Source organism: Antennarius striatus, chromosome 17 (genome assembly GCF_040054535.1).
Source record: "Antennarius striatus isolate MH-2024 chromosome 17, ASM4005453v1, whole genome shotgun sequence".
In the NCBI taxonomy this organism is placed as follows: Eukaryota; Metazoa; Chordata; class Actinopteri; order Lophiiformes; family Antennariidae; genus Antennarius; species Antennarius striatus.
Window position 1 is genome coordinate 18,786,351 of NC_090792.1, and position 13,982 is coordinate 18,800,332.

At 44.5% G+C, this 13,982-nt stretch overlaps 1 protein-coding gene across 5 annotated transcripts in view; it reads left to right on the forward strand.

Moving 5' to 3' along the window:
* The window catches only part of LOC137611429 (DNA (cytosine-5)-methyltransferase 3A-like), a 30,435-nt gene extending 19,170 nt beyond the window's left edge, over positions 1-11,265 (forward strand). For 3 of the 5 annotated variants that reach the window (XM_068339626.1, XM_068339623.1, XM_068339624.1), the window contains 16 exons: positions 2,648-3,001; positions 3,523-3,681; positions 3,872-3,979; positions 5,094-5,250; positions 5,336-5,482; positions 5,572-5,616; positions 5,737-5,816; positions 5,899-6,011; positions 6,093-6,436; positions 6,542-6,687; positions 7,446-7,536; positions 7,614-7,762; positions 7,877-7,962; positions 8,110-8,179; positions 9,029-9,147; positions 9,221-11,265. In XM_068339626.1, coding sequence (XP_068195727.1) covers positions 2,648-3,001; positions 3,523-3,681; positions 3,872-3,979; positions 5,094-5,250; positions 5,336-5,482; positions 5,572-5,616; positions 5,737-5,816; positions 5,899-6,011; positions 6,093-6,436; positions 6,542-6,687; positions 7,446-7,536; positions 7,614-7,762; positions 7,877-7,962; positions 8,110-8,179; positions 9,029-9,147; positions 9,221-9,362 — 2,310 coding nt within the window. In that variant the 3' untranslated portion in view covers positions 9,363-11,265. The remainder of the gene's footprint in view (positions 1-2,647; positions 3,002-3,522; positions 3,682-3,871; positions 3,980-5,093; positions 5,251-5,335; positions 5,483-5,571; positions 5,617-5,736; positions 5,817-5,898; positions 6,012-6,092; positions 6,437-6,541; positions 6,688-7,445; positions 7,537-7,613; positions 7,763-7,876; positions 7,963-8,109; positions 8,180-9,028; positions 9,148-9,220) is intronic. The other 2 variants (XM_068339625.1, XM_068339628.1) reach the window with 1 other exon arrangement.
* The last annotated feature ends 2,717 nt before the right edge of the window (positions 11,266-13,982 follow it).

Below are 13,982 nucleotides of genomic sequence, written 5' to 3' on the forward strand. Positions count from 1 at the left end.
CAGATGTGCTATAAATAACTACCGCTACGCCGTAAACGTGACCTTTTTGTCAACAGCCTAAATTAGATGGTGACGGATCCTCTGAATCCCCCCTGTGAGACCTGAATCTCCTCCAGGCTCAGACCTCCAACAGGAGTCTCTGTATGCGGCCGACATGTTCCTACCCCCCTCAGAGGACCGGGTTTCACTCCATCCTAACCCAACCCGCCGTTGGCTTTCCTTTGCACAGAACGATGCATCTAATGCACGTCTGCAATGCAGCGTGACAGCAGATAGAGGTGGTGGTGTTTCTGACGGGCAGGCGTGTGCAAATGATAAAGACCACATTGTGTCTCCTCCCACCTCCTTCTTCTGCCCCCCCCCCCACCCCCCTCCTTTTTCGACTCGGCGGGCCTGTCGTGCTGGTGGAGCTGCACACACACTGTGAGGCCCCCAAAAGGGGGACGTTTACAACTGGGAAGAAGTCCAGACACAAATATCTGGTTCTTATAGCCGTGTCTTATAGCTGTGCTCCCGCTGGCATTTCCAGCGTCACTTTCTCATTGGCTGTCGGGAGACGGTCGGACCATAAACGCATCACAATGAGCATAGAAACAGCAGCTCTTCAGTGTTAGGCTGAGACTTACTGGTTATTATTATTATTAGTAGTAGTAGTAGTAGTAGTAATAGTAGTAGAAGTAGTATTTTTACTGGCTGAAATGGACATTTTGGTGTTCAGACTCTGGGAATGTTGACGTTTCGGGTGGTGACATCATCACTGGAGTGGATGGGAAGTGAAAAGTCATTTAGATTTTGTTCACTCCTTTAGTTTTTACTCCACTTCCATGATGTTGACATGAAAACGTAGTTAAATCTGTTTCCGATGCTAGCTATGCTAACATAAAAGCTAACAGACGTGCACTTCCCGTTGGGGAGGAGCAACAGGGCCGCAAACCATCAGCTTTATCAGATCCCATTTTAACTTGGAGCTGATGGAGGGGACAGGACCGGAGCAGTTTTCCTGTCGGGCTGTGATGGTCACATGTTTAACTTTGACCAATCAGATTCTAGATCTCCATCACCTACAGGTTCTGGACCAGGCTGTCTGGTTCTGGTGCTGCTTTAGAAGCTTTCTGTCCATCTGGATTGAGGAGCCGACGCCATCAGACCCAGATACACGCAGCTGATGCTGATTGGCTGATTAAACCTCCAATCAGATTACTCCTCTGCTCTGATTGGTCCATTTATGTCTGGATATTTGTGGCTGTTTCGATCCTCAATCGGACACCGGACCTTTATTGGTTCCATCCCTAACCCGTATGTATCTGGATTTTTCCGGTTCCTGCTGACATCATCCTCTACCTTCGTCCTCCAGCAGGTGTTTCCACGCCGTCCGACTCTCCTCACACACGATCGGCTATAATTTGATTTGCTTTTCTCACGTCGACGCGTTTGGATTTAAAGGGACGTTTCTTTTTGCCCCATCTGGATCTGGCTCCTGGGGGGTGGGGTGGGGGTGGGGGGGCTTTCTAACAGCACCACGGTCCAGATATTTATAAAGCACAGCGGAGCCTCTTGATTGAAGAGCACATGTTTTTACTCTTCTGCATCGAAAGCCCCTCCCCTCGCCATCCCCGGCTGCACCTCCTCTTAAAGGCGCTATTGTTTCGGAGTCATCCTGGGAGAGAGGACGGCGGGGCGGCGCCGGCGTCTCTTTCTCCTCCCTCCTCGACTCCATCCACCTCTGGACGTTTCCAGGGGGAGAACCAGAGGAGAGTAATGACAGCTGTGTGCCGCGGCCCTCGCGTGGAGCCTATAGTATCACCAACACATGTTTCCATACGGGGCCCGGCAGACCCTGTGGCGTGTTGTGAAGGACGAGGGAGAGGACGGGAACATGTGTGTGCATGTAGGGTTCCAGAGAGGGAGAGAGAGACATCACAACCAGTGCAGCTGTTGGGGATTTACCGGCTGAAGCGCCGCTTGTGTGTCGTCCTCTCTGATCGACACGGAGGCTCAGTGTCAGGTACCGCGAACCCGGCGACCTCGCCGCGTCCACTTCCTGTTTGCCATGCCAGGAGGCCGAGCAGCCGCTACCGCTAAAACGCTATCGGGAGCTGGTCGCGCCGTCGTCGAGGGAAGTTTTTTTTTTTTTTTTTAGTGACATTCTTACTGAGCTGAGCTATTCTTTTGTAGCCTCTGAGCTAAAAGCGTTAGCATGAACCCCGTTTGGAGCTGCAACACTGAAGCAGCAGAATTTTAAAAATATTAGAATTTAAATAGTCTTTCATTCAAATTGACAGATAAAGCATCCACCAATCACGTAAGAGGAGGTAAACAAGAGCGTCTTCAGCCCTCTTCTCGGTTTCCTGTCGGTTTCCTGAGTCACATGTGACCTCATTCAGGCAAAGAAACGGGTTTAGAGACACTGGTAACATTTTTAATGCATTTTGTACGTCAGAGTTGTAAAGTTTCATCTCCATTTCTCTCTGATTCTCTCTTTATTCCCTTTAGAATGTTCTATTTCTAAAAGATTAAGCGTTTTATATAAATATCCAACACCGCTATTCATATTAACAGTTATTATTGTGTTAAATAATTGTTTTTTGTGTACAAATACGCATCTATGATCAGTATCTCCTGTCTGTTCTCACTGTGTTTGATTCAGGCAGAGAAAAAGGCCAAACTGATGTCAGCGATGAACGCCATGAAGGATTACGAGGAGAGCGAACCGGAGACCCACAAAGAAGAAGAAGTCTCAATAATCAAGCACCCATCGCCTTCAAAGCTGCAGCAGCCGCAGCAGCCGCCTCAGTCACAGCCTCAGTATCAACAGCAATCACCGCCGTTGTTGCCACAGCAACAGCAGCATCAGCAGCAGCCTCAGCCTCAGCAGCAGCAGCCTCAGCAGCAGCCCACTGACCCCGCCTCCCCCACTGTTGCCACGACGCCGGAGCCCGTCGCCATCGGAGGCGGAGACAAGGTGTCCCCGAAGTCTGCAGACACTGAGCCTGAGTATGAGGTGAGAGTTTGGGCTAGTTTACCCTGATCATTGTCTGATAGGAGTTTAGTACAAAAATCAATTTAATTCAATTTTATTGTATATTATTAGAAAATTATAATTGCAATAATTTAAAGGAAAAGTTCACGCTGCTGCTTCTCTTGAGATATTGGTTTTCAAAATGTGGTCCAGGGACCCGTAGGGGTCCGAGTGGGGTGTTCAGGGGGTCTGGAACAAAAACTCACCATATGTTCATTATAGTTCCATCTGTACGTGACAAAGCGACAGAATCAGACAGTTTGGACCAGGGTTCAAACGCTTTCTGTCATCAAACATCTCCATGTTTAATTCATGACATTATAGGAAAAGAGTCGTCGATTCTTCCGAAGCTGAAACTTTTTAGTTCCAGCTGTCCTGAAGCGAAGATTTGAGGTGACGTCGGGCTGTAAAAAATATATCTGCGAGCATTTTTTAAAGGCTTCACCGTGAAACCCGTTGGGTTACCACACAGCGGATGATTTGTCTCGCGCTCTGGGCTGCAGGACGGTCGTGGTTTTGGCATCGGGGAGCTGGTTTGGGGGAAGCTGAGAGGCTTCTCTTGGTGGCCGGGCCGCATCGTGTCCTGGTGCATGACGGGACGCAGCCGAGCCGCCGAGGGAACCAGATGGGTCATGTGGTTTGGAGACGGAAAGTTCTCAGTGGTGAGCGACGCCAACATTAATACTGATGTCAGAAATTGAAGCAAAGCAGCGTTCTGTTTATGGTGACGACCACATGTTACACGATATGTTTATTTGTTTTAACCCAGACGTAAAAAACCATTAAAATACAGAAACGCTTCAACCTCAGAATCTGATTTGTCTTTATTTTATTTTTATTTTATTTTTTTAGGTCTGCGTGGAGAAACTTTTGCCTTTAAGCTCTTTCAATAATGCCTTCCATCAACCGACATACAACAAGCAGCCCATGTACAGGAAAGCCATCTACGAAGTGCTGCAGGTGAGAAGATGATGTTTACTTTCAAAATAAAAAATAAAAACTAAAGAAAACTTTATTGATTCAGCTGCTGGTACATAAATAAACAGACACAGATCATCTGACGGAGACGTTAAAACGCTTTCCTCCTGCGGAGAGTTTGATCTCAATATTTATGTCACTCATATTCATACATTAAAAACCGCAAAGGATGCTTATATCAGCACAAAGCATTCATTCATCTATATATAACTTATTACCTTCCATAAATAAAGGAATTCAATCAATATGAATGACTTTAAAGCTGCTTAATATTTTATCTTTTGCTGACAAATACACAAACAGAACCAATAATCTCACAGGAAACATAAAAAGTTTTTTTTTTTGGGTGCGTTTAAATACATTTGTGTTGCACAAAAATAAATAATAATAAGGCATATAAAACGCAAAAGCTAACGCAAATGTGAAAAATAAGAAGGACGTAATAAAAAATAAAAAAAACCTGTTTCAAACGAACGTTGCGTTCAGGTGCACTGGGAATTGTGAACGCAGCTCCATGTAGCGTCGTCTCTGAGAGACGCCGGCGTCGATCTATTCATGCATTTAAAACCAGCCGGTAAATGTCGTAATAAAACCCGGACGCGCGGTCGTATCTTCGCGTTTGCGCCTGTCAGCCGACCAGCAGCTGCTTTCCGGACCGACTTGGATAAAAGAAGTCCTTCCAGCGGACAATGAGTTGCAGTAAGTCGAGGATGGAAGTGATAAAAGCGCGGGGGCCATCTGAGAGTCTTCATTTAAAAAAAAAAGAAAGGAAGGGTTTGGACTGAGCCGAAGCTGAAGGAAGCTGTTTTCAATAAGACGTTGATCCGAAACATCAAAGAAGGACCTTAAAACAACTGAGAGATGCTTTACATGAGGTTCACAGTAGGACCCAGAAACAAAGACGGGCCTTCAGGAGGTGCAGATGGACGGTTAGCCGGAGGACGTTTCACAAATCTTTAAGATAATAATTGTTTTCAAACGCAAAGCTGGAAAAATCTGTTTTCACCTGAAGGCAACAGAAAGGATTCGACGAACCAGTTTTAGAAAGTTTTAGTTTGTTTGGTTTTTTTTAACTCCTTGAACGTTTCGTCGGCAGGTCGCCAGCAGCCGGGCGGGTAAAGCCTTCATGACCTGCCCCGACAGCGACGAAACCGAAACCTCCAAGTCAGTGGAGATGCTGAACAAGCAGATGATCGAGTGGGCGATGGCGGGGTTCCAGCCCACCGGACCGAAGGCCTTAGAGCCGCCAGAGGGTAAGGGGACGCCGCCGCCGCCGCCGCCTCTGGTGTTCCTCATCCGTAAGTGCCCTTAACGGTCTCATACCCGGCCCCCTCCCAGAGGAGCGTAACCCATACAAAGAGGTCTACCCTGAGATGTGGGTGGAGCCTGAAGCCGCTGCCTACACGCCCCCTCCGGCCAAAAAGCCTCGCAAAAGCACAGCGGAGAAACCCAAGGTGAAGGACATCATCGACGAGAGGACGCGAGGTGAGACGACCTCCTTCAGATGCTTTCTCCACGCATCATGTGATCACATTTACACTTACCCATAATTCTCATCTGGTGCCGCGTTGCAGAGCGACTCGTTCACGAAGTGAGACAGAAGTGCCGCAGCATCGAAGGTGAGCGAAGCTTCTCTTTTTTGTTGTTGTTGTTGTTGTTGTTGTGCTGAACAAAACGGATCGTTCCGTGGCGCCGTGGCGCCGCCATCCCTCTCTCAACTTCCTCTCCTCCGTCTGCAGACATCTGCATCTCCTGTGGGAGTCTGAACGTCAGCCTGGAGCACCCGCTGTTCGCCGGGGGGATGTGTCAGAGCTGTAAGGTAAATCCCACTCGCCTCGAAAATAATCGGCGCAGACCACGCCTGGACGTTCCCACGCAAAACCAGACTGGTTTTCCCACAGAACTGCTTCCTGGAGTGCGCCTACCAGTACGACGACGACGGCTACCAGTCGTACTGCACCATCTGCTGCGGCGGCCGCGAGGTGCTCATGTGTGGCAACAACAACTGCTGCCGGTGAGGCAATTGGACTTCCAATAGCTGCGTAATTGGCTTAAGTATTGGGACGCACCTCCTAATGAAGCGCTTCTGTCTCAGGTGTTTCTGCGTGGAGTGCGTCGACCTCCTCGTGGGTCACGGGGCGGCGCACGCCGCCATCAAGGAGGACCCGTGGAACTGCTTCATGTGCAGTCAGAAGGGCTCGTTCGGGCTGCTGGGCCGCCGCGCCGACTGGCCCAGTCGCCTCCAGCACTTCTTTGCAAATAATCACGACCAAGATTTTGTGAGTAGTTGGGCTCAAATGTGTGGCGTTCCTCTGACTGAGGTTGACCTTCGTCCTCAATGTCGCCCCCCTCAGGAAACGCCAAAGGTTTACCCCCCCGTCATGGTGGAGAAGAGGAAGCCCATTCGCGTCCTGTCGCTGTTTGACGGCATAGCAACAGGTGAGGCGGCTAATGAAGATAAATAAGTTCCTGTGTGGTTAAATCACACCGTCATCATCATGAGGGTTTAACATCCCGCTGACCTTTGACCCCCCCGGTGTGCAGGGCTGCTGGTGCTGAAGGAACTGGGCATCAAGGTGGATCGCTACGTGGCGTCTGAAGTGTGTGAGGACTCCATCACGGTGGGCGTGGTCCGGCATCAGGGTCGCATCATGTATGTAGGAGACGTGAGGAACGTCACGCGCAAACACGTGAGTTAGGTTTCTCCTCTTGCTCCGGTGGTCACGTGATGGTTTCAGCCGGGGTCACATGACCTCTCTCTCTACGTCTGTATCCGTTTCTTTCTCTCTATCCATTTATATGTCTCTGTCTTTATCTCGTTGTCTCTGTCCCTTTATCTCTTTATCGTTTCCTATGTTTATTTCTGTCTGTTTTTATCTCTTTATCTGCCTTAATTTTTCTATTATTGTCTATCTTTATCTCCTTATCTTTATCTGTCTTTCTTTTTATCTATCTTTATCTCTTTATCTTTATCTATCTCTTTATCTCTATCTTTATGTCTCTATATCTTTATCTATCTTTATCTTTATCTCTATCTTTATCTGTCTCTATATCTATTTTTATCTCTCTTTATCTTTATCTCTTTATCTGTCTCTGTTTATCTATCTTCATCTCTTTATCTTTATCTTTATCTGTCTGTATCTATTTTTATCTATCTCTGTCTATCTTTATCTCTTTACCTATCTTTATCTCTTTATCTATCTCCATCTTTATCTGTTTCTATTTCTTTATCATTATTTATCTATCTCTTTATCTATATTTCTGTCTCTATCTCTGCATTTATCTTAATTGCTCTACATGTGTAGATAAAGTAACAGTTAAAAACTTTATTGCTTTAGTTGTCTTTCTATTTCTGTCTTTTTATCCGTCTTCTCTCTGTCTTTATCTCTTTATCCATGTATTGGTGTTTTTTTCTCATCTCTTTCTCTTTGTGTCTTTATCTTTGCAGATACACGAGTGGGGTCCTTTCGACCTGGTTATAGGTGGAAGTCCATGCAATGACCTCTCTATAGTCAACCCTGCTAGGAAAGGTCTTTATGGTAGGTTTACCCATGATGCAACAGTCTCCCCAGCATCTGAGCGTCGGCACCGTGTCAGGACTGTTTGTGTCCCACAGAGGGAACCGGACGCCTGTTCTTTGAGTTCTACCGGCTGGTCCACGAGGCTCGGCCGAAGGACGGCGACGACCGGCCGTTCTTCTGGCTGTTTGAGAACGTCGTCGCCATGGGCGTCAGCGACAAGAGGGACATATCTCGCTTCCTAGAGGTCAGTGGGAGCTGTTACACCTGGTCACACCTGGTGGAAGTAGAGGTGTGATGTGATGGAGGTGACATAAAAACAGAGTCTGACCTCGTTTGATTTCCTTCTTTTGGATTTCAGTGCAACCCGGTGATGATAGACGCGAAGGAAGTGTCCGCCGCCCACCGGGCTCGCTACTTCTGGGGTAACCTCCCCGGCATGAACAGGTGGGTGAACTGGGTTATACAGTAACCAAATTTAGATTTTTATACTATTATTGCTTTACGTTTTGGTCTGAAGTTTTCATCAGTATTTATTTGTGCTGCATTTTCAGAGAATATAAATACTTTTCAACCCATTCTGTCCCCTTTTAGGCCTCTCACTGCTATGTACACTGACAAGCTGGACCTCCAGGGCTGTTTAGAACACGGAAGAACAGCCAAGGTAACAAAAACACACACTGTGAAACATCATCATCATCACTATCACCTTCATCATCCCCTCAGGTCTCACTGAAAGCTTTCGTTTCATCTCATACACTCATATTTGAGCTCCTTCAGCTCCGACGCCTTCCTGGTCTTTGAGGATCTGTGTAGACGGGCGCCCCCCAGTGGCAGCCTGAGGTAACAGGTCTGGCTGTAACTGCGCCTTTTTAATATTTGATTGATTCTCCTGAGAGGAACAAGTCAACTCAAATATTCCTGTGGTGACTTTTGCACAAGCAAAGTGATGTGAAAATGAGCTTTTTCTTCATGTAAACTCTATCCAACCCAAAAATATTCTGGTTCAAAGTATTGAAATAAACATAAAATTATGAATATTTCATCAAAATTACTTACGGAGGAAATAACAGAACCTCTCTGACACATAAGTTGTCTGTTGAGAAAGTTCGTCCTTTGCTGTGTTTGGTTTGTAAATGTCAGCTTTTACTGCACACCTGTCAAACTCAAGGTCCACGGGCCAAATGTGGCCCACCACATCATTTTATGTGGCCCTCGAGAGCATAAAAGGTCAGAGTGTCTAAAAATAAATAAGTCAAAGTGTGCTTTGACCTATAATCCCTTTAATTTCATAAACTGACAGATGAATGGAATTTATGTTATAGCAGAGAAACAAGCAAACATTTTTCTGTGCAACTGTAACGTTTGTAACTTGGATTACATTGAGTTATATTTAGTTACATTTATTAGTTTGAGGACAGCCATTATACAGATGTGGCCCTCAGTGAAAATGATTTGACACCTCTGTTTTAATGCATCGAATGATGAGCTGCTTGGACTTCCTCTCTACCAGTTTGACAAGGTGAGGACCATCACCACCAGGTCCAACTCCATCAAACAGGGCAAGGACCAGCACTTCCCCGTCTACATGAACGAGAAGGAGGATATTCTCTGGTGCACTGAGATGGAGAGGTACGTCCACGCCGCCCGCCGGACCTCCTTCAGTGGATTCTGGGACTGACCTCCGCTCTGGTTTCCCTCTCAGGGTCTTCGGCTTCCCGGTCCACTACACAGACGTGTCCAACATGAGCCGTCTGGCGAGGCAGAGGCTGCTGGGCCGGTCGTGGAGCGTCCCGGTCATCCGCCACCTGTTTGCACCACTCAAAGATTACTTCTCCTGTGTCTGAGCTGAACCAGTTAGGTGTGTCGTGACTAGAAACCAGAGCCTTGATCCTCAGATTATACTCCCGTATAATTTGTGAGCATAGATTTCACATTATTTCTTGTATTTGTAATTCTATTTAATTTTGATATGTCATTTTACCTTTTAGCAGTGTTATCAAGTATTGTTGATTTGTTTGTGCAAGCTATACTCGAGACGTTCTTCTCCAGACAGACGTTAGGAAAGACCCAAAAGATGAGATCCGTGCGGCGCCGCCGGGGGTTAATTTGTCCACTAAGACGTTGACGAACAACCGAAACGACACAACTGTGGATAAACTCTGACAAAATACGCAGAAATAGACACGACTATGTTGTTTTAAAATAATGTTTTCCAAAAATCCGTCTTTAAAGAAGAAAAAAAAAGAGCAAAAATATTAGAGGAACGAAAGATAGTGAGCTCCGCCCAAAGGGGGCGGAGCCAAAGGACCGTACCAATCAGTAGTGTAGGGAGTAGGGGCCAAAGATTATTGGAACCATCTAGTAGCCGGTTCCCCCCTAACAGAACCATCTAGTAGCCGGTTCCCCCCTAACAGAACCATCTAGTAGCTGGTTCTTTCCTAACAGAACAATCTAGTAGCCGGTTCCCTCCTAACAGAACCATCCAGTAGCCGGTTCTTTCCTAACAGAACAATCTAGTAGCCGGTTCGCTCCTAACAGAACTATCTAGTAACCAGTTCTTTCCTAACAGAGCCATCTAGTAACCGGTTCCCTCCTAACAGAACCATCTAGTAGCCGGTTTCCTCTTAACAGAACCATCTAGTACCCGGTTCTTTCCTAGCAAAACCATCTAGTAGCCGGTACTTTCCTAACAAAACCATAACCATCTAGTACCTGGTTCTTTCCTAACAGAACCATCTAGTACCCGGTTATTTCTTAACAGAACCATCTAGTAGCCGGTTCTTTCCTAACAAAACTATCTAGTACCTGGTTCTTTCCTAACAGAACCATCTAGTAACCGGTTCTTTCCTAACAGAACCATCTGGTACCCAGTTCTTTCCTAACGGAACCATCTAGTACCCGGTTCTTTCCTAACAGTACCATCTAGTACCCGGTTCTTTCCTAACCGAACCATCAAACTATAATCAGGTCAGAACCTGGCACACTGACTTGGTGAAAGTAGGTCAGAATCAATCAGCCAATCAGAATGCGTTCCTTAAAGCGACGTCATCAGAACAAAAACTTCCTGCAGAGTTGCGTCTGAATCATTAGAGCTACTTTTATCAAATAATGATCAGATCAACCTGATCAGAATCAATGACAGTTATCATTGATTTGGTTCAACTGATTGACTGAAACCTTGAGAACATAAAAGAGGAAACTTTTAGTGTAAACTGGACTTCACACCGGATCATGTGACCACACAGGACAGGACTAATGAGGACGTGACTGAGACTGCATCAGACTAAATTAACCCTGCCGGCGCCGCGCTTCCAGCTACTGAGCCTCGCCGAGATGTGAAGATTGAGGTGATTTCAGTGTGAGGAGAGTCTCCAAGAATCCAAAGCACCAGATCACATATACCTCTTTGTTTACAGTTTCTATACATAACTGAAGGTGATAACGGTACTACTGTAATATGGTTCCAATACCATGGTGCTCCGAGATGATGACACACATCATCGCCCATGTGGCGCTGCAACCCTCGACAATACAGAGCTGTTTGTTGCTGGAAAATTTTTACTAAAGTTCTCTTCCTGTTAACTGGGAGTGGCAGAGCTTTTATACCGTTTGTACTGGTGCTCATTGAACCTCTCAGCCTCGCCTTGTCACACTCAGGCACAAACCAGCCACATGGGAAATGATGCTTTTTGTCATCCAAAAACAAAAAAAAAAACAAAAAAAAAAACCAAACAAAAAAAAAAGAAACACGCGTGAAACTTCTTTTCTAGTTTCACCCTGACCAATGACATTACTGTACGAGCAGGCGCGCTCGCTCGCTCGCTCGACTTCCGCCTCTGGAACCCGTCAGGTGCGAATCCTCAACAACATGGTGCAGCTTCACAAAGTTCTTCTACCTTTTTATAGCAACTTTGTGCTGCTTTATCAACATTATAAAGCACTTTTATATGCATCCTTTCTTTTTATTTCTTCGATATTTTTTAAAAAAGTGATGTGAACTGATCTACCCTCGTGTAAAACTTTTTGTATACAGTAGTAGGGCTGTGCCAATAGAAGTAAAGAATGGATTTTCATATGTGAAACCTGTATGATTTGACCCCTTTCCCCTCCACCGTCATCCATACTGGTCTCTCAGTATGTCGCTACCCCGATAAAGAATGTCTATTTCTATTAAGATTGTATAATATTTTGTCCCCTGTGAAGGACGGCTAATGTCGCTGATTAGGGCTCACTTATGCTCGGCGTTGAAAACGGATACGGGTGGGGCTTTTCATCCGTTCTCTGCGTTCATTCGGTCCTTATTTGGGCAGATTTTTTACATTTACGGGCAAAACGGTGCAGTACCTCTGTAAGCCACTGGGGGGGCAGTGTAGCCATGATTCAAGCAAGATGCGACAAGCGTCTACAGACACAAAAAATAAACAGTGAAAAAGCTAAAACTCCGTCCGCACATGTTGAGGATTGGTCTCACAAGCCACTATACATCTTTACTTCTGCTTTTTATCTATTTGAATATGTGCTTAAATTATGACTCTTCGCTGCCCCCTAGTGGAATACAGCTCCTATTCGAAAAGCATCTGTGAATGATTACTTTTTCTTTTCTTTTTTTTAACAGAATGTTTTTTGAATTGGGATTTTTTTGCTCGACACCAACATAAAGCCGCGTGGCGGCATGTGGGTGTGTTTATTTTTGTACGTAGACGGAGCATAAAGGAACCTCTAATCGTCACATCGATCCAAAGTTGGATGCACAAACTGAATTCTCTTAAGCTACAAAAATAAATAAATAAAAATACGGAGAATTTAGGCTGCAGTTTGTCAAAACGAAAAACTGACACTCAAAGAGTAATTAAAGAAAGATGTTATCACTAATCTATATCGTATTTAAGATTCTAAATTTAATTTCTTAATGTAATTAAGTTCTTAAGTGACCTTATTGCCATCACGCCCTCGCGATACGTTAATGGAATGTTGTGCTGCGTTCAGGACGAGTTGGAAATGTTGCAATTCCAGCTCTGACTCAAGACAAAATGGTGATTGAAATCGTCATCATCAGGAAGGTAAATTTAGAGGCACCATTATTTCATTTTAAGAAATGAATAACTGTTGGGTGTGACGTGTTATTATTGATATAACCATAAAATTGACTGATATTAATTTTTTTTTTGCTTCTGTAATAATATTTGTCCACTAGCGTGCTCCAGCTTTATTGATATGCGCCTGATTGGGTGTTGATATGTCCAGTCAACAGAGCTGTGTAGAAATTTTCCACGTCTTTGAACGCAGCATTATTTCCCCTCCTCCTCATGTCTGTACATTTTGTACATAGATTTGTCCACATTTCAATTTATTTGTCTTTTAACTACGTATGAGATGTACAAAAATATTTCTTTTGCTAATATATATATATTTCATCAAATTAGGAACATTTTGGTGTAAAAACTTTTTTAAAAAATCAAATTTTGATTCAAAACGTGCTTTGAGCGTTAGACGTAGGGAGGCTTAGAGTCAACTTTCGTCTTTTTTTTTTTTTTTTGTCATGTGACCTGAATTAGTGCGTTTTCAGACGGATGGTCTCGGCTTCACAGCACAGCCCTACATGGTGGTGTTTTTCTTTCTTTTTGTAAAAAAGAGGGTTTTTAGGTGTTTTTTCCGATGGTGCTAAAAACTTTATCTAATCATTGAAAGTATATTTGATTGGAAGAGAAATAAACACATCTTGACAATGACTGTTTTTTTTTTTAAGTTCCTTGTAGTAACGGAAAATTATTTCACTCATATAAATATATTAACAAAGGCATTTTAACTTTGTACTTGAAAAAAAATAAGGATAACAAATAATGAAAGGTTTCCTATATTGTTTTAGACTAGAGATTGCTGTAGTTGGTGCTTATCTGTGGGAAAAAATTGTGTGAGAAAAAAAACGGTAATAACTTTTACTGTAGCATAATATATGCTTAATACGCATCGCTTCTTAATCCTACATTCCACGCCGAGCTATTCTCCATGTCAGAATGTTGTTTTGTTCTTTTTAATCGGAAGCATCATTTTAAGTTTCTGTTCAGGACAGGTCAATCTGTATTCAGTGATGCTGTGTGACTTTACTTCTGTCATGACTCTTTTGACGCTTTTCCCAGTTGGTACAGCAAATGTAGCAGCCATTCTCCACCTTGCCCCCACCCCCCACACTTATGTTTAGTGTCCCGAGAGAAGATAAAGGCTCCGTATGTACTTGTGCTGGAGAACACTTGAATAAATGTATTGTTTTTGTGCAAAACAATCAAGACAATTTCTGGCCTTTTTATTCATATTGATCAATTAAATCCAGATGTTTTTAATTGATATTTAAGCTTATGAACATGTGGATTCCTGTTATTATACACACACATAAAGTGTCCACTATGATTAAATCACCACTAAACTGGAGTGTGTCGCCCTGTGTCCAATGACAGTGTTCCATGGTG